The sequence below is a fragment of the Geotrypetes seraphini genome, chromosome 10 (genome assembly GCF_902459505.1).
Source record: "Geotrypetes seraphini chromosome 10, aGeoSer1.1, whole genome shotgun sequence".
In the NCBI taxonomy this organism is placed as follows: domain Eukaryota; kingdom Metazoa; phylum Chordata; class Amphibia; order Gymnophiona; family Dermophiidae; genus Geotrypetes; species Geotrypetes seraphini.
The window spans coordinates 44,017,941-44,043,516 of NC_047093.1; the positions used below are offsets into that span (position 1 = coordinate 44,017,941).

The 25,576-nt window shown below is 43.1% G+C and overlaps 1 protein-coding gene across 1 annotated transcript; it reads right to left on the reverse strand.

The window, feature by feature from the left end:
• Nucleotides 1-6,240: 6,240 nt before the first annotated feature.
• LOC117368245 (ketosamine-3-kinase-like) lies at nt 6,241-23,692 on the reverse strand. Its single transcript, XM_033961701.1, has 6 exons — nt 23,552-23,692; nt 21,021-21,172; nt 19,971-20,062; nt 17,998-18,083; nt 10,271-10,393; nt 6,241-6,791 (listed from the first exon to the last, which is right to left on the reverse strand). Exons 1-6 carry the CDS (start codon nt 23,690-23,692, stop codon nt 6,447-6,449), a joined length of 939 nt encoding a protein of 312 aa, XP_033817592.1. The 3' UTR covers nt 6,241-6,446.
• Between the last annotated feature and the right edge of the window lie 1,884 nt (nt 23,693-25,576).

The following is a 25,576-nucleotide window of genomic DNA, read 5'->3' on the forward strand; positions in this document are numbered from 1 at the left end:
TAAATGTGTATTATGTTTGGCACCTTTAGGAGTAGGACAGGAGAAGACTGGTAAAACAAAAAAAAGCAGTCAATACAACGTGTTATTTTTCTATAATACATGGCCTACATCAAACTCCTGTTTTGGAGCTTTTTTTGTGTGTGCAATTTTTACAGTTATTTGTATTTATTTATGTAAGTATTTATATACCACTTATACCCTAAGTCAGGGGTAGGCAATTCCGGTCCTCGAGAGCTGGAGCCAGGTCAGGTTTTCAGGATATCCACAATAAATATGCATGAGATAGATTTGCATCTCAAGGAGGCAGTGCATGCAAATCCATCTCATACATATTCATTGTGGATATCTTGAAAACCTGACCTGGCTCCATTTCTCAAGGACCGGAATTGCCTACCCCCCTGGCCTAAGTGGTTTACATTCAGGTACTCAAGCATTTTTTTCCTATCTGTCCCGGTGGGCTCACGCTCTATCTAATGCAATCTAATGTAATTATTTTATTCTTTATTGTTTGGTAACTATGCAAGTGACTGAAAACATAGATACACAGAGAAAGAACAATTACCTGGTGCCTTTGTAAGGTTTATGACTAAGTATCTTTTATGAAGTCACATAGCTTTGCAATGACACATACAGACCCTCTCAAGGTTACTTCAACTGAATAATCCTGAGGGAACAAAAGAAAGATGACAGTCGCTTTCATCAGCCCATTTTCTGACAAGCTATTTAGTTGTGTTTTGAGGACTGATGGGAAATATATGTGTGAAAAGCCACTGTGTGCAAATTCACCAAAACCCAACTGGCTAGGTGTTCCTCCAGGAGGGTTGCAAACACTGCTTGCATTCCAGAGTTTGATACTCACAGTGTCCTCAGTATTTCTATCTCATCCTGGGACAGGGAATTTCAGTGAGGAATGCCCGCTCATACTTCTACTTGGGGTGTCCTTTTCCCCCAAGTACTCCTTCTTGGTCCCAGTTTGGTTATACTCCACAGGCAACCACTGCTGTGTAGGTGGGGCTTCAAACACCATGCACAGCAAATTTCTCCCATCTTTCAGGAATTCCCTCTCAATGCTAGGGTCTTGGCGGGGGTGGACAACCAAAGACCATAAACACAGTCCCTTTTATTATTTCTGGCCCTGCCCACATGGGCTGTTTCTTTCCACAACGGGCTGAACATCCCAGCCCTCCTTGCTTAGTGACTGTGCTGAAAAATCCCTCCTTCCACATCCAAAGTAGGGATATTTTCAGGGAGGTCACACATAAAATTTTGACAACTGTACTTGGCAGAAGCTGGAGTTGTCTAAGGACCCCCACCCCCTCCCTGGGCTCTGCATCAGAGCTCCAGCAGTAACATTCTGCACAAATCTTGTTTTATTTCTGCATCGCATATTTTTCCATTTCTTGCTGCATTGCACCTAAAAAGGCAGAAGCTGGAGTCATGTTTTGCCTATCTATACAATGTTACAACAAGTTAGTGCTAAAACAGTCTGACCCACTGATTTCTATTACAAAACAAAATGACACACACTAGCCTCTTTTAATAATGAATATAGTATTTATTTACAGAGGAAAGAAATAATACTTCACCATGAGTAATTGCATCCTGCCTCTCACAAACTGGGAAGCCCTCAACAGTTAGGCAAAGGAGCTCTTCCACAGGAGGGGCCACTGGGCAACACGTCTGTCCCACAACTGAGCTTCAAGAATAACAACATTGAGGGGCTTCCTTTATAGTAACATATGCACACAGTGTTTACCTTCAAACACACTCAGGATGGTACATGATAATACATGTTCCCAAAATATGAGGTTACATCGAGGTTTTAAAAATTGAATAAAACAAGATATATTTCATATAGTAAAAAACAAGTCATCTATTTCTTGTTATCAGTATGCAAAAGTTCAGATACCAGGCAAATACTGGGCAGTCAGAACAGATCTGAACAACAAATGTCACTGATAAGAGTTCATTTCCCAGCAAGAAATTTAGGGCCATATTCTTAAAACAAAATCTGCCTTTAACATGCTCGCTAAATAGTTTCCAGCTGATTTATCGAGCACATATTTTAATGGTGGATTATCAAAATGGCTTATCCAGGTCTTTTGCAAGCTTTGTAGCAGTCTCCAACACTGCTATACAAATGGGCTCCTCAATATTTAAAAGAGCACTCAGGTGGATTCTTAAAAATCGTCGAGCCATTCTCCAAGAGCAGCATCAGATTTTGGCAACAAAAATCAGTGATTAGTCCGGGGCTGCCAGTACAGTGCCAGCACTGTGAAAAACACATCTCTGGTGTGTGTTTTGACATGCAATTAAAATTTTAAAAATCCCATATTGAAGTTCAGCAGGAGAGATGCCCTCTCTCTCTTGCCACATCGTCGACAACCAAGACCCCCCTAACCCTCCTTGACAGTGGGAGAGATGCCCAATCTCTCCCACCCAACCAATAACATCCCCTGGCAGTGGGAGAGATGCCCAATCTCCCAACACCCTCCAACCCCTCTCTCGGCAGCGGGAGAAATGCCCACACTCTCCCACCATCACACAACACCCCCCCCCCCCATGCCTCCGATGACCCCCCTCTCCCCCTTACCTTAGATGACTGGCTGGAGGGATGCCTACTCCCTCCAGCTAACTGGCCCACCTCTTCAAAATGATGGGCTTTCCCTTTCCCAGTACATCCTGGGATGCAACAGGGAGGGGTCTGAGGCTCTGATTGGCCCAGGTTGTTTAAGGCCCCTCCTAAGGAAGGGGCCTTATGCATCTGTGCCAATCAGAGCCTTAGGCTGGGATGTACTGGCCTGCCATTTTGAAGAGGCGGACCATCTGGCAAAAGGTAATAGGCATCCCTCCGGCCAGCCATCTAAAGTAAGGTAAGGGAGAGGATGGGGGGTGTCGGAGGCATGGGGAGGATTGCATGGTGGTGGGAGAGCATGGGCATCTCTCGCACTGCTGGGGGGGTGTCACTTGGTGGCAGGAGAGATTGGGCATCTTTCCTGCTGCCGAGGGGTGTGTTGGTTAGCAGCACTGTGTTGGTTGGCGGTGCAAGAGATTGGGCATCTCTCTCCCATTGTTGGGTTTTTTTGTGTGTTTATTCTTCACATGTGCCCATCACTATCACCAGCGATGGGCACATGCAAATTTAGTGAGTCTTCACTACTCTCCACCAACCTCATTTGCATGAGTGTTTTTTGGAGAACGTCTCACTTTTTTAAAATTGCTACTATAATGGTTGCAATAGCAGCCCGTTGTTTGTTGTGTTGGGTTTTTTTTGCATTTTTTTTGAGAATCTAGGCCTCAGTTTCCAGCAAGCACTAACAAGTCTCAGCTGGCTCTACTGATAAGAGCAAGAGCTCTGCTGGCAAATGAGTCTGCCAAAGCAATGGTCAACTATGACTGCTTATGAAACTATCAATGCTATCCCTAGGCCTACAGGCCCTAGGCTTTTTGAGTACTGTTCTACAAGGTAGTGTGAATGAAAAAAAGAGACACCTACCAGCAGAATTACAGTAATCAAGTCTATTAACAACAATGTATGAATTATAGTTTTTATGACTGAAATTTCTATGGATGATCTGAGAGAACAAATCTAGCTAACACCAAAAATGTTTTCTTCATGAGGGATGAGATTTAAGGCCTAAAGGACAGCTCACAATCAAGACACCCATGAGAGAGATATACCTTTGACAGCTTTTAGGTTTGCAGGGGTATATAAACTAATTTTAAAAATATTGTAGCTTTAATTGAATGAATATGGCAGAAATATAAGGTTTTGAGTAAAGACTACACTTTATTTTAAGTGAACTAACAGATTCAATCTCAGTTTATTACCTACTAACTGACAGCTATGGTGGACAATCAGAAATTCACTTGTGCTTAAAAATTCAAGTTCAAACAATTGCCCTCAATTAATATTTGAATATCATCTGCCTACAAATACACACTCATACCCAAACTTTAAATGAAGGCTAGAAAGAGTGGTGCTAGAAAGATGTTGGCACCAGAAGGATCGTTGTACTTGGGTCTCTTTTCAGACATTGAAGAAAAACAGCCTTCCTCTTCCAGAGCAGGTTGTTGATTCTTCTTGCTTCCTCTCACTTCCAGGGGAGAGCTCCAAAACTGCATCTTCCCCCTCACATGGACAGCTCATTCTGCAACATCTGTCCTCACTCCTTCTACTGGCAAAACCAAAGTAGGGGGTGCAGAATTAGAACATTCTCTGCACTATGGAATGCATTAACCCTTTCTCTAGAGAAATGACTTTTTAGGATGGTCACAGGGTTCCTACACACTGATGTTTTTCCTGTTCCTAAGATCATCAGAATTTTGGGATGTGAAAATGTTGTCTCTTCTTATTTTATGCAATACAAGGTAATACACTAGGATACAATGAATAGTTAACCCAAGCTATTGAAGATAAAGAAGGACCTGCTCCAAAGAGCTTGAAAAGATGAACAAGAGAGAAGGTGTAGGAATGGTGTTGTGACAGAACCATTTGCTGCCATGTGGAAGACCTGGGTTCTTCTTTTCCCTGAGCACCCTGAGGGCTATTTCCAAAACATTTACCTGAACAGGGCCGGTAGAAGTATATTAGGTACCCTAAGCAAACCTTCAGCCTTGAGACCCCCTCTCTTAATTAACCTTCAGACTGCTAGACTACCCCCCTCAGTGTAAGATTTCAACAGTTCACTCGACAATCATGATCATTCTAACACACCCTCCTAGTAATGTCTTGTTAAAAAAAACATAATTGAACATCACATAAGGATGTTCTCTTATGCTTCTTCAGCTGGCATCATGATTGTTGCTGTTGTCCAGGTCTTGCCATTTCTGAGTAAGTGCAACATTTCAGCCATTGTTCTGTGGCTTTCTTTAGGATATGCTGTGAGATCTGCAATATGTCTTTATATATAGTGGGTTCTCCAACTTAATTGGCTGGGGTTTGAGGTGGGTAGGTTCCTCAGGAGAGGCAGATATTTCAGTGGGAAATAGAGGCAGGAAAGCCCATTGCTCACAAATTTGAATTTTGGTGGGAAAGTTCTTTGATCACAAATTTGAACTTTGTCAGGAAAGTCTGTTGGTCAGGAATTTGAATTTGGAGGGAAAGTAAATTGGTCATAACTTTAAATTCTGATGGGAATGAGGCTGGAAATTCATCGGGACAGTTCTGCCTCTGGAGGGGAGGAGGAATTTCTGGAGATCATATTCTAAAATTTTGAGAGGAGGAAAGAAGACCAAACCTTTTTGCACTAAATTGAAGTTATTAGGGTGCCCTGTTATTTCTATTGCCTCTTTGAATCTTCTTGGCCACCAATGATCTTCTTTCTCCAAGATTTTTGTGTCCTCTTAGCCAATCATATGACCAGCTGCCTTAGCTGATTTTTTCGGTGTTGCAGAGCTGTGGCGTCTTATGCTCTTATAGCCTTTCCTCTATGATGCATTTAGGGCTCCTTTTACTAAGGTGCGCTAGCGTTTTTAGCGCATGTAGGATTTTAGTGCACGCTAAACCCACGCTACGCTTCAAGAACTAACACCAGCTCAATGCTGGCATTAAGGTCTAGCACGCGTGGCAATTCAGCGCGCGCTATTCCGCGTGTTAAAGCCCTAATGCACCTTTGTAAAAGGAGTCCTTAGTTTCACCAGGAATCTGGAGCAGAGGTAGCCAGTCTTTCTCATGTGTGAGTGTGGATGCCGTTCCAAAATCCATTTATGTGGGTAAATGACTGAATAAAAATGCTTGCTGATGCTTTTTTGTGTGTGTTTGACTGTCAGTACGTATTGTCCTATTATTTTGCTTTGACTGCAGCTGCTTTTTCTGCCCCTGGTGATTTCCTAGTTTGACAAGTGGTTAAGCCAGCTCAGTGCCTTGGTAGATGCCCATTTAGCTAGGAAAAAGGACTGTTTGAAAATTGCTCATCTTCTCCACTAGTTCTTTAGGTTAATGTTATTTCCAAGCTTATTGTATTACCTTGAGTACAACTATTCTTTTATATCCTTCAGAAGTTACATTAGTGATTTCTATCCCGCCATTACCTTGCGGTTCAAGGCGGATTACAAAAGGAGTTATCTGGCCATTTCCAGAGGAATTGAAGAGTAGAGTGGGTTGCTTCAGAGAATTGGGACGAGTCTTGCGGTGTTAGTTTGTCTTCATGGATTTCTCGAATAGCATGGTTTTTATTTCTTTTCTGAACGATTTGTAGTCTGGGGTCGTTATCAGTAAATTGGAGAGTTGGTAGTCTAGTTTTGCTGCTTGTGTGGCTAGAAGGCCATCGTAAAGGTTTTTTCGTTTGACGTCTCGGATAGTAACATCTTGGCGGCTGTGAGGTACCAGGTTTAAGTCTTAGATAGGGCTGACTGAACTGAGTCAGTCCTGAACAGTTCAATGATACATTGCCTTTTATCCATGACAAATCGTTTTGGCTGACCTCCATCATCCCACATTCCCTCTATAAAGAGTTCAGTAGGTGTCTCATTAATTTTAAAGACAAAGGCCTATACGCTAACCCAAAATGGTTCCAGTTGTTCAAGGCATGGAACAGCTGATACAGTTTAAGTCGTTTCTTGAATCCAGGAGCACGGGGAATCTTCTGGTGGTAAGCTGAGTAAAATGTCTCACAGTGTTCCCCAATCATCTTACCAATGGCCAGCTCATACTCGGAATGCCCGTAGAAAGAAGCTGGGTCAAAAAGAACGGGACCCGAGTTTTCCTCTGCCACGTTGCCCTCCCAGAGATCACCATGGAGCAAAGCAGGGATGATCTCCAAGTCACAGAACAAGGCCGGAACTATCAGCTGAGAAACAAAAAAGCTCGATTACATCCACTCAGTTACATTCTCATGCATAGTTATTTTCTTTCAAAAAAGGTAACAGTAGCTAAACGACTTTTTAGAATTATTTAGATAAGCTTCCCTCTTATGTAAAGTCCTATCACAGAATGGATACAGTGCAGGACAAACTTTTCTCACATACTATCCATTCATTCCTTGGCTTATTTATTAACACTCAGATCAGCATTCAAAAGATCTAGGCACTTAACTCAAAGAGTTATAGATCAGATAAGGTTTGACCAGATTTGCCCGACAGGTTGATCCAGTCCTGGATTTACCCCATTGAATGCACGTGCTTCCAGTCTTGCTTTTCTTAGGGAATACAATAGGGAAATCAGAACTACAAGTACCTACATGCAGTGGGGTAACCCCAGGATTTGGGGTAGTTATTAAGGTGTGTTGTGGCCTTAACTTCACTATTTACGTCTTATACAACACTCTGGCCCCTAGTGTTTTATCATGAGACTGTTGCTGCTAGTGCCATTTTGACCCTGACCCCAGAATGGGGAACAGCAGCTGGGGATTATTTAAGAGAAGAGGAAAATATCGATAAATTTAAAACAAATTTAAAAACCTTCATGTTTAAGGACGCTTATAATTTATGACTTTTTGTTCCGAGCAAAAAAAAATCACAGACCTCTCCCAATTAAACATTAACTAAGAAAGAGCATAGTTTTCCTTCCCCATCATGCTACCCTTTCTCCTTCTCTCCTATAAAAGATTGTCGTACCACCTTTCTTCCTTTATGTCTCGATTTGTCATGTGTCTACCCTAAGTACTAATGGTTTGTCACCAAATTTTATTTTATACTTTTAATGTAATGTATACCGCTTTGACAATTTTAAAGCGGTATATCAAATTTTAATAAACTTGGATTTAAAAAAAAACTTGGATCACTCCTATCCTGACCTTATTACAACCCCTGGAAATAGCCAGATGGATGAGGAGAGGGGCCTATTGGGGTGGGGAAGAGCTGGAGTAAGAGGGAGGACACTAGTGGAGCTTGGCATTAAGGGAAGTTGTGCTCAAAGGTGGGGGAGGGCTATAGGGGAGGATGAAAGGGAATACTACCACTGGCCCATGGGTGTTGGAACAGAGGGTGCCATGGCACTTCCCCAAAATCTCCCCACACCCTGCTACCACTGCTGCTGTTTCAGCAGCAACAAAGATAAAGGTGTCATGGGGCCACTCTATTCATCCTCACAGCTGCTGCCTGCCCTGGAACTTAAAGTGATGTCAGAAGGGGCAGGGGCTGGCAGCCACAAGGATGAATAGAGCAGCCCCTTGATGCCTTTATCTTTGTTTTGTCACCACAGGATGGAAGGGGAATGGAGGCAGTCGGGCAGTGGTTGAAAAGGGGGAGAGAGAAAGAAGGTGCTGAATAGGTGGAGGGGGGCAGATGCTGGATGGAAGAAGAGAAAGGAGGTCGTTGCTGGATGAAAGGAGAGAGGAAGTCAGGTGCTTGATGAAAGGGGGAAAGATGAGAGGTTAGGTACTGGATGGAAGTGAGAGAGAAAGGTGCAGATACTGGATAGAAGGAAGGGAAGAGAGGGAGGGGCAGATGCTCGGTGGAAGTGGGAGACAGGGTCAAATGCTAGATGGAGGAGAAAAAAGAGGGATAGTGAGAGACTGGGAAATAAGAGGAAGTGAAATAGTAAAGCCAGCATGAGGAAAAGAGATGGCAAGATGTAGGTAGACATAGTTTAAAAAAAAAAAAAAAAAGGGAAATAACTAATTCTGGGCAAAGGCAGAAAAATAAATTGAAGAAAGCTGAGTAGAAAAGGAGAATAAAGAAGAGAAAAATGACAAATTGACAAGAAATCTTGGCAAGAGAACAGGGAAAGCAGAGACCAGAGACTGGGACCAACATATTTAGAAAAAGAAAATGACCAGACAACACAGGTAGAAAAAATGAATTTTATTAGTAATGTGGTAGCTGTGTTAAAATAAGTTAATAAATAATGAAAGTGGAAATAAGGTGATATATTTTTATTGAACTATTTTTCATACATTTTTGATTACTGCTTGGAGGCCAAACCCTCCTTCCTCATGTCAGAATAGGTACCATAACTGCTATATACTGTCCTGACCTATGGAAAGAAGTTTTGGCCTCTAAAAGCTAACTGAAAAATGTATTTAGTCCAATAAAATGGTAACATATCACCCACATTTTATTTTATTTGTTAACCTATAGTGTAATGATTATAATATATCTTTTTTGAAATTTACTTCTGCTATCTTTATATTTTGCACAGTACAGGGGAGCGTGCATCACTTTTTCTCTTTCTCCAGTGTAGCACTGTGGCTTCTTGGGAGAGCGTTAGGGATTAGGTTGGAGAACATGGGGGACTGTCAAGGAGAGCATCAATGAGGGGGGACTGGAAAGCATCAGGGAGGGGGTTGTAGAGAGCATGAGGGGGGCTGTCCCAAATGTTGTTTATAGCCCATTATCAGTAGTAAAAAAAAAATATATATATATATTTTAGTAGCTTGACAATTTTCATTTTTCAGGTGCCATGTGCACCTTTATGAGCTATTTAAACATGGAATGGTACAGCTGAATAAATATTGTTAAATCAGTAGATGGGATTCCTATTAAAGCAGCAGTCAATGGGGGATGAGAAAGGAGAGGCTTTTTATGTGACAATCTGGGTGCTTGATTTTTATTACATTTTAAATAGAGGTAGAATAGGGTTGATTAGCCTTTTTAGTTGCTTTAAGGGAGAGAGAGAGAGGACAAACTTATTTCAGAACATGGCATTAAGGAATGCAGATGTTTGAGTGTGCTTTTAATTTTGTGGTTACTATTATAGATTGTTATGATTATATTGCATGTATATAACGAATGAATGGAAGAAATGGCATTACAGTTAGTACTTTTATTATGGGGGTGGGGTCTGGGGCAGAGCTTGGGCACCCCCAAACCAAAAGGAGTTCCACTGCCCCTGCACTGGCCCCTTTATGAAGCAGCCTAAGAGCATTGGGATGGACCACTTCTTAAAGGAGGCAGCAGCAGTATTGCTCCTAGAACACAAAAATACTGCTGCTTGCAAAGTTGCTTGCAAGCAGGATTGTTCTTGTACCACAGAAGCGACAAATCTGCTGTACTGAGCCACTGCAGGCTAGCCACTCCCATGGAAAATTAAGGTGCTTTGCCCTGTTAGGGATACGAGTTTAGCACTGAATATTGAATCTACCTGCACACATTTCAGGTGCCTCTGCAGATCTGGATATTCAGTGCTAGTCACTGGACATGACTCCACATTACATATCTGAGCCTATTTTAGCCAGCTGCACTCAGATTTTAGAAAAGCATTCACTGCTGCTGGATGAATATTGACTGTCAGGATGGTTGGTGTTTGTGATGTGGGCACCTGGGATCTGTTTTTTACATTTAAAAAACTGGTGAGAAATATAAATCAATAAGAATATACCATTCTCACCTGAAGCTGTGACCACAGCTCCTGTACTTCTCTGTCACCATAAACCTTCTCGATTAGATCCATCTGAGGCTGGAGCCGCTGACAGGTGAAGAACGTCACCCAATCTGACTGCCACTCATTCACCTCCAAACACAGGCAAGAGGATAAGCAGAGCATAAAACAACACCAACACACACAAAACTGGACAGATAAACTAATTAGGACTGCCAGCTGACCCCATTATTTTAGGTTGATGCAATCCTGGTTTTAGTCCACTGAATGCATAAACATATTAGCCCTCTCCTCAGATCACCTCATTGGCTCCCTATCCATTTCTGTATACAGTTCAAACTCCTTTTATTCACTTACAAATGCATTAACTGCAGCTCCTCACTATCTCTCCTGTCTTTATCCCTCCTTACTTTCCTCCCCAGGAACTCCATTCATCAGGTAAGTCTCTCTCATATCTGTTCCCTTCTCCTCTACTGCCATCTCCAGACTCCACCCCTTCTGTCTTGCTGTACCATATGCCTAGAACAGACTTCCCCTGAGTCAGTACTTAAGCTCTGTCTCTTTTTGTAATGTATGAGGAAAGACTAAAACGGTTAGGGCTCTTCAGCTTGGAAAAGAGACGGCTGAGGGGAGATATGATTGAAGTCTACAAAATCCTGAGTGGAGTAGAACGGGTACAAGTGGATCGATGTTTCGCTCCGTCAAAAATTACAAAGACTAGGGGACACTCGATGAAGTTACAGGGAAATACTTTTAAAACCAATAGGAGGAAAATTTTTTTTTTCACTCAGAGAATAGTTAAGCTCTGGAACACGTTGCCAGAGGATGTGGTAAGAGCGGATAGCGTAGCTGGTTTTAAGAAAGGTTTGGACAAGTTCCTGGAGGAAAAGTCCATAGTCTGCTATTGAGAAAGACATGGGGGAAGCATGGAATATTGCTACACCTTTGGCCAGGTACTAGTGACCTGGATTGGCCACCGTGAGAACGGGCTACTGGGCTTGATGGACCATTGGTCTGACCCAGTAAAGCTATTCTTATGCTCTTATGTTCTAAAAGCCCAATTTTTTGAGGCTGATTTTAATTCCTATCTCTTAATCATTTGTAAAGTATCCATGTCTGTTTTCATCATTCCCACTAAAAGCAATTCCTTAATCCCTTATTTGTCCTGTTTGTCTGTTTTGATTAGATTGTTAAACTCTCATACAGAGACTGTCTCTTACATGTTTAAGGTTTAGCAGAACTATAGAAATGATAAGTAGTAGTATTAGTATAAACAGTGGCGTACCTAGGGGGGGCGGGGGGGCGGGCCGCCCCGGGTACCAGCCCTAAGGGGGTGTTCCCGGCCTTGCCGTTCAGTCCCCCGCCACCCCCGAAGGACCGCTCGCCCCACTGACCTTCCTGCACCACCTGTGAAGCAGCCCGCAGCAGGATCGCGAAGTCAGCGTCAGCATCCCTGCGCTGCTTCCTGCGCCGCGATCCCGCCCCTCCTCTGACGTCAGAGGAGGGGCGGGACCGTGGCGCAGGAAGCAGCGCAGGGATCGCTGACGCTGACTTCGCGATCCTGCTGCGGCTGTTCATAGGTGGTGCGGGGAGGCCAGGGGGGCGAGCGGTCCTTCGGGGTAGGTCGGGGCATCAGGCCTTCAGGGTGGGGCGGGCAGGCAGGCAAGCAGGCTTTCAAGGGGGAGGGGGGTGACAGGCAGGCAGGCAGGCCTTCAAGGGGGGACAGGCCTTCGGGGGGGGGGGTGCAGACCTTCAAGGGGTACAGGCCTTCAAGGGGGGCAGGCAGGCCTTCAGGGGGGTGCAGGCCTTCGGGGGGGTGTAGGCCTTTGGGGGGGTGCAGACCTTCAAGGGGTGCAGGCCTTCAAGGGGGGAAAGGCAGGCAGGCCTTCAAGGGGGGGACAGGCCTACAAGGGGGGGGACAGGCCTTCAAGGGGGGGTGCAGGCCTTCAAGGGGGGTGCAGGCCTTCAAGGGGGAGACAGGCCTTCAAGGGGGGGAAAGGCAGGCAGGCAGGCCTTAAAGGGGGGGACAGGCCTACAAGGGGGGGACAGGCCTACAAGGGGGTGGGACAGGCCTTCAAGGGGGGGACAGGCCTTCGGGGGGGTGCAGACCTTCAAGGGAGTGCAGGCCTTCGGGGGGGGGGTGCAGTCCTTCAAGGGGGTGCAGGCCTTCAAGGGGGGACAGGCCTTCAAGGGGGGAAAGGCAGGCAGGCAGGCCTTCAAGGGGGGACAGGCCTACAAGGGGGGGGGGAGAAGCTACAAGGGGGTGGGACAGGCCTTCAAGTGGGGGACAGGCCTTCGGGGTGGTGCAGGCCTTCGGGGGGTGCAGACCTTCAAGGGGGGGACAGGCAGGCAGGCCTTCAAGGGGGGGGACAGGCCTACAAGGGGAAGGGACAGGCCTACAAGGGGGGTGCAGGCCTTCAAGGTGGGACAGGCAGACCTTTAAGGGGGGCCAGGCCTTTGGGGGGGGGACCATGATTTAGAAGTACACGGAGGGAAGGGGGTGTTCAAAGAGACATGAATATGCCAAACTTTGGGGGGGGGGGAAGAAATAATGGGTCTGAAAATAGAGGAGAGGGAGAGAGATGATGGACCATGGGATTTAGGGAGGGAAGGAACAGAAAGGGAGAGAAATTGGACACAAGGGATGGTGTGGAGGAGGGATAGAGATACTGGATAGGAGGGTAATTAGGAAAAGAAACGGAGAGATGGTGGACTCTGGGATGGTGGGGAAGGAGGGAGAGATGCCGGATGAAAGGGTATTTAAGAAAAGGTGGATCTGTGGAGGGAGATGAAAAAAAGGAAAGATACTAGACTTCCTGGGAAGGGAAGGGAAATGGAAACGGAGGACAGAGTTGGCAGATGGATGGTTAGCATGCAGAAACAAGGAGACCCTGGCAAGCAAGTTATCAGAAGAAAACCAGAGCCTTGGACCAACAAGATTTGAAATATAACCAGACAACAAAAGGTAGAAAAATTAATTTTATTTTCTGTTTTGTGATTATAACATGTCAGATTTGAAATGTGTATCCTGCCAGAGCTGGTGTTGGACTGCAAACGTGAGCTAGGATTTAACAGAAAGAGGAAAAGTCCTTTTTGTTTCTTTATTTTATTTACACCACAGCGCCAGTGTGGTTAGGAGAAGCCAAAGGGGGTGAAAAAGCTATAAAACCCACCAGGAGTTTTGAAAAAAATCACCCAACTGGGCAGGAAAATCGAATTGAAAAACCAATTCAATAGGGCTGAATCGAATCAAAATTTTTTTTTCCTGTATCTGGCAGCATTAGTTTGCGCTACTGTCTTAGACTTTAGGACCTGGGATTGGGGAGAGATGGCATCCTCAGTACTTTATAATGCAAGTGAAACGAGGATTTGGTCAGACTTTTGAAGGGTCTGCAGAAAAAAAATATTGTATAGGCCGGGGACATGAGACAGCAGGAAATGGGAACTTTTCTTCCTTCTATTTTTGTGAATGGAAAGGCTGAGGATGTCAGAGAGGTCAGTTAAAATATGTGCTTTATAAGAAAATATAATAATGTGTTTTATAAAGTTTATAGCATAGCTGGCCTACCCAGTGAGGTGTTCCTAGTGGTGATGGTGGCAGCGTGTCAATGTGTTGAGAGGAAGAGGTGGTCTGGGAAATTCTGCTGAGCAAACTCCGGGCCCATTTCCACCCCCCAGTTAGTCCACTCCACTCAACTGATTCACACACTGAGTGGGTCTTTGGGTGTTGTTTTGGGATCTCTTCCAGTGGTTTATCTCCTTCTGGTCCAAGGAAGGAAACTTTGTTATCCTTAGCATTGACCTACAGAATATGTTTGTAACAGCGCTGCTTGTGTGGCATTAGGCTATGTAGTGATCGAAAGAAAAAAACAGACCTTTGCACATTTTTGCACTATATGGTGGGTGTATGAGGAGATTCACATTTCCTGCACAGCTAAGTCCATGTGAAGTTACCTTGTGCTGTATTTGACATCTAGCAAGGTCTCTGTTTGAAAGGAAAGATCTAAACTTAAAAATGAAGTGGCCAGAAGTTATGGTAAAAGCAGATAGTGTAGCTGGTTTTAAGAAAGATTTGGACAAATTCCTGGAGGAAAAGTCCATAATCTGTTATTAAGACATGGGGGAAGTGTCTGCTTGCCCTGGATCGGTAGCATGGAATGTTGCTACTCTTTGGGTTTTGACCAGGTATTAGTGTCCTGGATTGGCTACCATGAGAATGGGCTACTGGGCATGATGGACCATTGGTCTGACCCAGTTTGGCTATTCTTATGTTATGTTCTCATCTGTAGGGGCCTTTGTTTTCACTTCTTATTTTAATGTATTTTTTTTCTGGGAACTTATCAGTGTTTTTTATAATGGGAACAAAAATGGAAGAGAATTAATGTGTGTGGAATGGGGGGTAACTAATTTCTTCAGCTAAATAATTCAATCCACTTCAAACAGACATAGGAGAACTTGTGCACCATTCACACACCCTCCAACCAAAAACGTCAAAAGAAAAAAACTGTTCAACAACCTCCTAGCCATTCGAGCTGCAACACTCGACCCCCAACTCTACAACCAATTGATATCAACCACAGACTGCAAAACCTTCAAAAAGAAATAAAAACCCTTCTATTCAAAAAACACATAAAACCGAACTAACACAATCAGAACTGTCCCAAGCATCACCTGCAACTACTCCATATGTACTTCTAATGTCATGACAATTTAGACATAATTTATGTTATGTTTGGAATAATGGTTACATATATGAGGTTCAATAAAAGAAAATTTTCACTGCCTGTTTCTATTCTGACCATTTATTCCATTTCATGGTTATTGCAAAAAAAAAAAAAATTTTTTTACATGGGGGGGGGGGGGGTGTCAAAAAATGATGGGCCCCGGGTGCCACATACCCTAGGTACGCCACTGAGTATAAACTGACTTTTCCCATTTGACCCCATGTAATATGCTGAGATTATAAACTACTTATGCTGATAATTTGAGCTGCAAGAGTGAAGTTTGAAAAACTGCTGAGAAGCGTGGTGGTGTCAGCATTGATCTTCAGGGAACATAAGAACATAAGCAGTGCCTCTGCTGGGTCAGAGCAGAGGTCCTTCATGCCCAGCAGTCCGCTCACGCGGCGGCCCATCAGGTCCAGGACCTGTATAGTAACCCTCTATCTATACCCTTCTATCCCCTTTTCCTTCAGGAAATTGTCTAATCCCTTCTTGAACCCCAATACCGTACTCTGGAAGCGCATTCCAGGTGTCCACCACCCTCTGGGTAAAGAAGAACTTCCTAGTATTGATTCTGAATCTGTCCCCTCTTAACTTTTCTGAATGCCCTCTCGTTTTTGTAATTTTTGAAAATTTGAAGAATCTGTCCCTCTCCACTTTCTCTATGCCCTTCATGGTCTTGTAAGTCTCTATCATGTCCCCTCTAAGTCTAGGGAAAAGAGCCTCAGTTTCTCTAATCTTTCAGCATATGAAAGGTTTTCCATACCCTTTATCAATCGTGTCGCTCTTGAAGAATTCAACCGGCAGCTAAGTGTGCACACTAGTGGGATGCTCTCTTGTGAGATATGAAAGATATTTTATGAGTGGAGTTTTTTTTATGCCTATGATAGTATGAAACAATCTTATAAGGCACTGTTTAAAGTCTTATTCCTGGAATTGTCACCATATAGCATAAATCCAATATCAAATTCCAAACTTCCAACCTGTAGAATATTCTTTTTATGTTACTCCTTTAAATCCTTAACTGATGTTGCTACTTCTGTTTTAGCCATAGACCTCAGAAACACCCCTCCTCCGTCCCATAAAGGTTATGATCTCATAACGGGGAGATTCATGTGTAACCTCCTCATCGGTCAAGGCTTAAATTTTTAATGGCTGATGCTCAATAATTTTATATTTATTTTGAACACTTTTTATACTTTAAAACGACCAATGAAGTTTATGTACTTATCTTCAAAAGTGTTGCTGTACTTAGGCTGGTGGACCCGACATGTTTCGCTGCCGCTTCGTCAGGGATCCACTCATGCCGTTAACCACCATCCCACATAGACTCTTAAGATACTTCATTAGTCGTTTTAAAGTATAAAAAGTGTTTAAAATAAATATAAAATTATTGAGCATCAGCCATTAAAAATTTAAGCCTTGACCGATGAGGAGGTTACACATGAATCTCCCCGTTATGAGATCATAACCTTTATGGGACGGAGGAGGGGTGTTTCTGAGGTCTATGGCTAAAACAGAAGTAGCAACATCAGTTAAGGATGATAGTATGAAGGCAGCTTGTCACAGTGTTAGTGAAAGGTGCTGCATGGTGTTTTTGAAGCTTTTTCTCCACCATTGTTGAAAATGGTGTCAGGTCAAAAGCGCACCGGGACAAAGGCGCGCCCAGACAATTGAGCGCAGTGTGGGGGCGTGTGCCGTAGAAAATTACTTAATAGAGATCGTGCCGTGTTGTGGGGGCATTGTGGGGGGTTTGGGGGGTTGTAACCCCCCACATTTTACTGAAAACTTCACTTTTTCCCTGTTTTTAGGGAAAAAGTTAAGTTTACAGTAAAATGTGGACGGTTACAACCCCCCAAACCCCCCATAACGCCGGCGCAATCTCTATTAAGTAAACTGGGGGGGGTTCCCCAACAAAACCCCCCGTCAGATCCCCTAAAAACTGTAATTTTCTTCGGCACGCGCCTCCGTCTTACGCTCAGTTGTCGGCGCGCGCCTTTGTCTTTCGCGGGGTTGTCTATGAACCATTGAAAATACCACCTACTCCTCAGTGTTCTCCCACTTTTGGCATAGTAACTTTCAGAATAATTTTGTAATAGAATATACTTTTGACTTTCCCATGCTTAACCTTACTCCCAGTGCTGTAAGGATTTTAACGCAGACAAATCCACAGTAAAAACATCATGCTAAAGGACAGCCTGATCAGCTTGCATAGTGCATGCAAACCCCCTCAATTGGGAATTGCTCCCAATGTAAAAAAAAAAAAAAAAAAAGCATAGTTTTTTTTACTTTCCTGTCAGCATGGGGACAAAGTAATGATCCTAGGCAGGAGCAGCAGGGTTATTTGAAGTTTAATTAGCACTTCATCTTAGAGGACTCGTGATCCAATTGAGTTCAGAAGGCACCCCTATCCTGATGCTATTTTGTCAAGGTCAAATCTGTCCCAGTCACCGCTGGAATGGGCACCCGGCATAGGGAAGTCCTTGTAAACTACTTAGACTAAACGTCTGTTTATATTTTGTGGTATATCAAATAAATTGAACTTGTCCAGAGAGTCTCCATATTTTTGGACCTCTCTGGATTAATAATATCTGTTCTGGGAAGACATCCAGCTGTGTCCTTCTCTCACTGCTATCTTGTAAAATGGTGGTCTCTGACTCCTACAGGCTCATCAGGATGTACCACTAGGAGTCAATCTGCCAAATAAGGCAATGCTTTCCAATAAATAAATAAATGCCATCAATGTCCCTTAATAAATCAACATCTTTTAATGTTATTGTGGAAGCAATGAGTCCTTTGGTGTATCAAAATCTTTTTAGTGTTAATCAATGCAGTGTGAGTTTCTTGGACACTGCACCTGATTGGAATAATTTCATTCTGCAGTACAGTGTTAGTGTACTAACTGCATCTTAAAGAGACAAACAAGTTATGTCACAGGAATGTTTTTCCACCATGGTACATGCTCTGGTTTTGGGCTTCTTGGCAGTTTGAACAATATTATTTCATTGTCTTTACCTGAGGGATATATCCACAACACGTTTCCACATGAAAGCCAAATTGGTCCACAAACTGCACATCTTCTGAATTGTTCCCAGGCATACCTGTATAAGAAGGACAGACAAATTCATGTCATGAGCAGTGCCAGGAGTGTTGAGGTAAACCTATAGACAACAGCTGTTAGGTTCAAGCCTACAGTATTTTATAAAAAACAACAACACAAAAACAACAAACTGCAATCTTTTGTAAGCCCACCAGATGCCACTGTTCTGTTTTAGGGGTGAGGTTTTAAGTTTTTCTCATGGTATACATTGATTGTGTATGTTGTGATTCACTTAGGTTTTAAGAAGAATACACATTTTAAAAATAAATATATATAGGGGTTTGCACTGGGGGATTCTGGTGGATGGGTTGGGTTGGGGATTCGGGGGGATGGGTTTTCTATTTTGGCTATTGCTGAAAAACTGTATTATTGAATGTTGTTTTCCTTGCTCTTGTTTTATTCTTTTGTACTTTTGCATTCGCAATAAAAAAAGATTTGAACATAAAATAAATACATATAGTACTCTCTGTTCAGTTGCATCCCTTCTATGGTGGTCAGCAGTGACCTAGCGGTGCCTGGGTGCAAGAGAAAGCAATGGTAAGCCATTCCTGAATCATGGCAATACAATCTCTAGAGGGTGGGGTCCTTCATCGTGTGGTCGCTGATCTTTCACAGACAAGATGCTACTCCCTATCTCAGGCTATCACAAGCTGATCTTTCGGTACTAATATCCTTTCAATTTGTGTTCTGCTCCTTGTGTTCTGCCACAGGGTTCATCTCTATCTCCAGTTTTATTTAATTTGCATTTAAGTTCTTTTTGTTCTGGTTTAAGGGATCTTGATATTCATTTTTACTCTTAAGCAGATAATATTTTGTGGCTGCTTCCTGTTCTTGATAGTGTATTTTAAACTTACTCCTTGATAACTGATGGAATTATCTTAGTGAATAACTGGATCTGCGCTCATTGTTTAAAGTTAAATGCGGAGAAGACCAAATTATTATGGTTGGGTATTCATTTATATTTTACACCTAAATTTGATCCTATAGTCCAGGAACAACCATTTCTTTGGTGATGTCAGTACAAATCTTAGCTATGATTATACGTTCAACTCTGCCTATAGAACCTCAGATCAGGAGAGGCATGGCCTAGTGGTTAGAACCGCTGCCTCAGCACCCTGAGGTTGCAGGTTTGATCCCCATGACGTAATCTTCTGTTGTCCCAGGTACCGTAGGTAGATTGTGATCCCACCAGAACATCCTACAGGAAGGTACATTGGGAGCAGGCAATGGATAACATGGCAGATCGTTGTTGTTGCTAGGTGCTATCAACTCATGCTCGAGTCCTAGCAACTTGATAAATTGTGAATCTAAAAAGCAATTGGTTTTGTGCTAGTCCGGAAAGGTCCTCCAGTGTCGTCCCCATGATTGTTTTTCAACGTGTTCAGCCATCTGATTGCAGGTCGCCCTCTTCACCTGGTTCCTTCGATCTTCCCAAACTTGATGTCCTTCTCCAGTGATCTCTCTCTTCTGGTGACATCAGCAGGGATGCATCTTGTCGCCTTATCTGTTCAACCTGTACGGTGAAACCGTCTTCAGAAAAGCAAATTTGGAAGAAGAGTGTGTTCAGTTTCAAACTTGGTGGCCAAAATATAAACAACCTGCGCTATGCAGATGATACAACAAGGCGGATTACCAGACTAATAATGCATAACAGGAACTCTGGTGTTATACAATTATTTTGATTATAGTTGAAGAGATCCTTGACCCTTATGATCCCAATTGAGATCAGCTGGTATGCAATAAGTAAATTTATAAGTCTCTCCCTGGGAAAGAAGTACTACAAATTCCAACCAACACTAGATAAACCTTGCCTGAAAAAAAAAAGGAATCATTTGGCAACCAAAAGCATGAGTTTGAAGCTTCTTCAAACACAATTCTACGTATTTACCAATAGTGGTTCTCTCTTTCCATAACTTCCTGCCGAGCTTCTGATTGTGAAGGTGAAGATCAGCCAGTTGTTCTCCGAGCACTGCTGCATAGCTGCAGGAGAAGAGACAATCATGACCTACATCCAGTGGCACAAGAAATACACGCTGCTGGCTCAGAAACTATTTAGCTGCTATGATTCACAAAAGTCATTTGAATTTTCCTGCAGGCTTTCTGCTAAATGGATCCTGCAATCGCGTTATGGGTCCAGTCCTGTCTGCAGGTAGACTTCCTTTGAACAGAGGAAACGAAACAAGATTTGCATTGCATTTTTCAGTGGGAAGAGAGATGAGAATGTCGTCAGGGGGTAGGAGGGAGTCCCAGTTTTGCACAATGGTGACACCCTGTTACCGGATTCAGGGGGCATCTTTTTATGGCTGTACAGATTGGCCTAATGGGAGGAGATGAGAGATAAGGGGGGGGGGGGGTAAAATCCTAAGTAGCTAGACATGAAGAATCATGGCACTGGGGCACGATAGCTCCAGTAAAGGCCAGTTCCAACTGAGTTGGAAGCTCAAAGAAGCATAGGGAAACCAATAGTCCAAAGAAAACCACAATTAGTAGGAAATTAATCACTTTTTGGCAATTACTGAGAAGTCTCTTCAGTGACAGATGACTCTATGTTCTGGTTTTGCATCAATGGACCCTTTGGCTCATATTTGTGATTTGTTTTTAGAGAAACTGAAACTACAAGTCCACAGATGTACTGGGATAAATCCAGAACTGCCCCGCCTGTCTCTGATAATCTACAACTTTTCTGTAGTTACCATTTGGCTCCAAGACATGACATACAGGCTGAACTAATCCACGTTTCGCTTCATTTGCATACAAGAATTGCTGTTGTACTTTTTATATAAAGAATGTTTATAAATCCATAGACACAGTGGAACAAAGCCAAAGTGAAAGCATACATACAACCTATTGTGTCTTAAATACAAATGTACTGGAATAAGCAGTTATATATTTAGAGTGAGAGGAAGCAGTACATTTAGAGACTTTGTGCAAAACTTACATGCTTAATGGATTCATGTCCAAATGCTCCATTATAAGCACTGCTCCATCTGAAGGGATGTTTGCCACTTTTATGGGCCTGGGCACCTTCACTGTGTGGGTTTTCAGAATTGCCTCTAAGCTTGCTGCCTCCCCATCAAACATTTTTCTTGCCTGTCAAATAACAGAATTTCACTGCTTTTGTTGCATGCAACATTTCTTCTACTTTCTTGGGATTGTGTATGCACGGGGCAGAGGGAAATAGTCTGGAGAGCACTTCTCCATCTATCTGCCAGTCTCTTTAGCCTATTATTAGATGAAGAATGCATACTATTACTGTTAAATGATTACATGAAGTATTCTTTAGGTAAGGCATAGGACACAGCTGTGGATGTAAATGAAGAATCTATGGTGTTCACTTCCACTAAATTCCTTTTCTTGTAACATGAGTTCAATACAATGAGCTGAATATCACTGTTTTTTCACATCAGTGGTGAGCAATAAAATCACTGGATTATGTGAGAAGGCTACATTTATGAATGCAAATTCTTGTACATAAGCAAATCTCTTTCCTATACATAGAAACATGATGGCAGATAAAGGCCAAATGGCCCATCCGCAGTAACCATTATCTCTTTCTGTCTCTAAGAGATCCCATATGCTTATCCCATGCTTTCTTGAATTAAGACACAGTCCCTGTTTCCACCACCTCTTCTGGGAGACTGTTCCACGCATCTACCACCCTTTCTGTAAAAAAGTATTTCCTTAGATTACTCCTGAGTCTATCACCTCTTAACTTCATCCTATGCCCTCTCATTCTGGAGATTCCTTTCAAAATGAACGACTCGACTTATGCGCATTTATGCCACGTAGGTATTTAAACATCTCTATCATATCTCCCCTCTCCCGCCTTTCCTCCAGAGTATACAGATTGAGATCAGTACAAGTTCCACTATGCACGTTGAAAGGCTCTGTGGAATCACCAATTTCTGAAAACATTTTTTATCATTCAGTAGTCCAGCATCCTGTCTCAGTGGCCAAAAACCCAGAGAGGAGATTCATTCCTTGGTGCACATCTTAGGGATAAGCAGTAGGATTCTAAGGTTTACTTGTTTATGGAATCTTGTTTTTTGAGGATTTTTGCTTACCAAATTACAAATACTAGGGAAGTATCAATTGAATTCTATGGTACACAATTACTTCCAAGTAATTGTGTACCATAGATTTTTGCTTACCACCACACATTGAGCTGAGGATTCGGTGTCAGGTCAAAAGCGCGCCGGGACAAAGGTGCGCGCAGACAATTGAGCGCAGCATGGAGGTGCGCGCCGCAGAAAATTATAGTTTTTAGGGCTCCAACGGGGGGGGGGGGGGCAGAAAATTACTGTTTTTAGGGCTCCAACGGGGGGGCGTGGGGGGAACCCCCCACTTTACTTAATAGAGATCACGCTGCATTGTGGGGGCATTGTGGGGAGTTTGGGGGGTTGTAACCCCCCACATTTTACTGAAAACTTCACTTTTTCCGTTTTTAGGGAAAAAGTTAAGTTTACAGTAAAATGTGGAGGGTTACAACCCCCAAACCCCCCACAACGCCAGCGCGATCTCTATTAAGTAAACTGGGGGGGCTCCCCAACAAAAACCCCCGTCGGAGCCCCTAAAACGTGTAATTTTCTTCGGCGCGCACCTCTGTCTTGCGCTCAGTTGTCGGCGCGTGCATTTGTCTTTCGCGGGGTTGTCTATGAACCGAGGATTCACTTGGCCAACTTTACATGTAAACATAAGAACTGGCTTTTGCTCTCAGGATCCAGTACTACTAACTTTCCAACCTGCTCACGGCCGATAAAATAGAAATTAAACTTAGGGGTCCTTTTGTCAAGCTGCGGTAGGGGTTTAACGCGCGTAATACCGCGCATAAGTCGGCTCACTAGCTTAAGGACAGATTAAGAGCTTACCCTAGCAATCAGGAGACCTTAGGGGTCCTTATATCAAGCTGCGGTAGGGGTTTAATATGCGTAATACCACGTGTTATACCGCCTGCCGTGCTAGCCGCCAATGCCTGCATTGAGCAGGCGTTAGTTTTTTAGCCATCCGCGGGGGTTAGCGCGTGATGAAATGTCCGACGCGCTAACCCCGCTAGCGTGGCTTGATAAAAGGGGCCCTACAGTATTACACGCGTTAAACCGCTACCGCAGCTTGATAAAAGGACCCCTAAGGTCTCCTGATTGCTAGTGTAAGCTCTTAACCTGTCCTTAAGCTAGTGAGCCGACCTATGCCTGAATCGCTGATCCATTTTCAACTGCCATTTCACCATTTTTTAAAATCCCCCTCTTGTCTCATCAGCGGTTTCTCTGCTTCTAAAATCATTGTCACCAAGCTGAACAATCTTGAGTCCTGTCAGCCTTTCCACAGTACAATAAGCAGATGAATTTTGAATTGAAATAGAACATGCATATATATATATATCTAAAATAAAAACGTTTCCCTCTAATAATCTCTTGATATAAACTGCACAAACATAGCCTGAAGCAAGAGAAAGAGAAACCTGCTATGGACCTCTGGCCTGTGATTGATTTTCACAAAGACCCGTCCTCGATCGGTGGCATAACTCCATCCTTGGCTGATGCAGCCTCCCCGTGCGTGCCCAACTGCAGTGAGCAATGATGTGTTCAGCTCCTCTTTCAGACAGGTTTCCATCTCACCCTCAGATTCTGGAACACAGATTTCTGCTTTATTCAGCTTATAAAGATTTCTCATAGATGATATGATTGATCTTCAATGCAGGAATGCAACACACGTCCAAGGAAGGAATTTTAAGATCTACACAGGATTTGTTTCTGTTCTACTCTACAAATAAACTTTTGATGATGAATGGTGGCCCCTGTTATTTATAGACGCAATACACAAGTGTATCATATATCAAAATATGAAAAGGCTCAGAAATAGCAAGTCATCAGTTTTGCCCATCTTTAATTATTGTCTTATTAAACTTTGCATAGTATAAATAACCATAAAATGCAATTAGGAATATTTTTAAAACACTGAATTTTTGAGTTAAAAACAATGACTTACCCTGTGTGCTTACTGCATATTGTGACAGGTGGTGCCCTGTCTCATAGATATCACAGAGGGGAGCTCTGCCTCCCTGGTTTCAGAAGGCCATTTCCCTGTTGACAGGCACGGAATGTCAGGATACGAGAGGATCATTGCCCATTTAAGAATGAAAGGGGAGGAGTTAGGCCCTTATCCTCACTGGGGGGATGTTACCCATAGGCAGGGAGTTAACTAGTTGGGAGGGGTGTAAAGCCCAAACCCCCATAAAATATCTTCCTAGATGGGTGGGGGGAGGAGGAGGAGTGACTGTGGCAGTGATGGGGGCAGGGCAGGCAGTAGTTCAGAGGAAACTATACAGTAGAGAATGACACAGGGACAAATTTGTCCCTGTCCCACAGGATCTCAATTTTCCTATCCCTGCTCCATTCTTGTAAGCTCTGCCATAGCCGCACAAACCTCGAACACTTATGATTTTAAAGTGTTTGAGGCTTGTGCAGATGAGGACAGAGCTTAAGCATTGGTGGAATGAGGCATTATGACATTACAATCTGAGCTCTAGAATGTTGCTACTTATGATTTTAAAGTGTTCGAGGCTTGTGCAGATGAGGACAGAGCTTAGGCATTGGTGGAATGAGGCATTATGACATCACAATCTGAGCTCTAGCTTGTTGCTACTTATGATCTTAAAGTGTTTAAGGCTCGTGCAGATGAGGACAGAGCTTGCAGGAATGGGGCAGGGACAGGAAAAGAACTGACGGGAAGGGGAAAAACATGTCCCCGTGTCATTTTCTACTATACAAGAAAAGAGAACCTAGGCAGGACAGGGGTGATCTTATGAGGGGAGGACCCTTCCAATTCTATGTAAAAATTTTCTATTAGCATTGTCCAAACTAGACTATGTAGTTAAGAACAAGACTATGGTAATATGTCCTAGGAAGGATTTTTAAAGATCTACACAGGATTTCTTACTGGTCTTGCTGACAGTGACCATGAAAGTGACATGTAAAGAGGAACATAAAATGAAAATTAACTGTACACAAAAATTTAATTTAAAAAAAATTTTACAATGAATACATTCAGTTGAAAAAAGGAGCAATAAAATGTCTGTATATTAAAGGGTTAAATGTGTGGTAAATCAGCATATCTACATACATATTGTTGAAACCTGTCAAAAACCCTTGGAGAAAAAAACCTCACCAGGCTGTTGGGTCACTCAAATGCTCTTTAGATGGTTGACTCTTCACCCTTAAAGAGGCTGAAGAAGGGACTATGGTGGAAGAAGAGCAGACAGGGAGTGCGGCAGCAGCTCTGCTCCCAGATCCACACACAGTGCTGGTCGAGTTCTCATCTGTGGCTGCAGAAACTTAAAAAGTATATTATCGATGTAATTACTGCTAAGACTTGAACACTACCCTAGGCCCTGAATTAGGGTGGGTGACATAAAACAGGAAAAAAGAAACCCGAGCATAAGAATAGAAAGGTCAGTACAGGATAAAAAGAAACTTGCCGTTTCATCCCTTGCTGAGG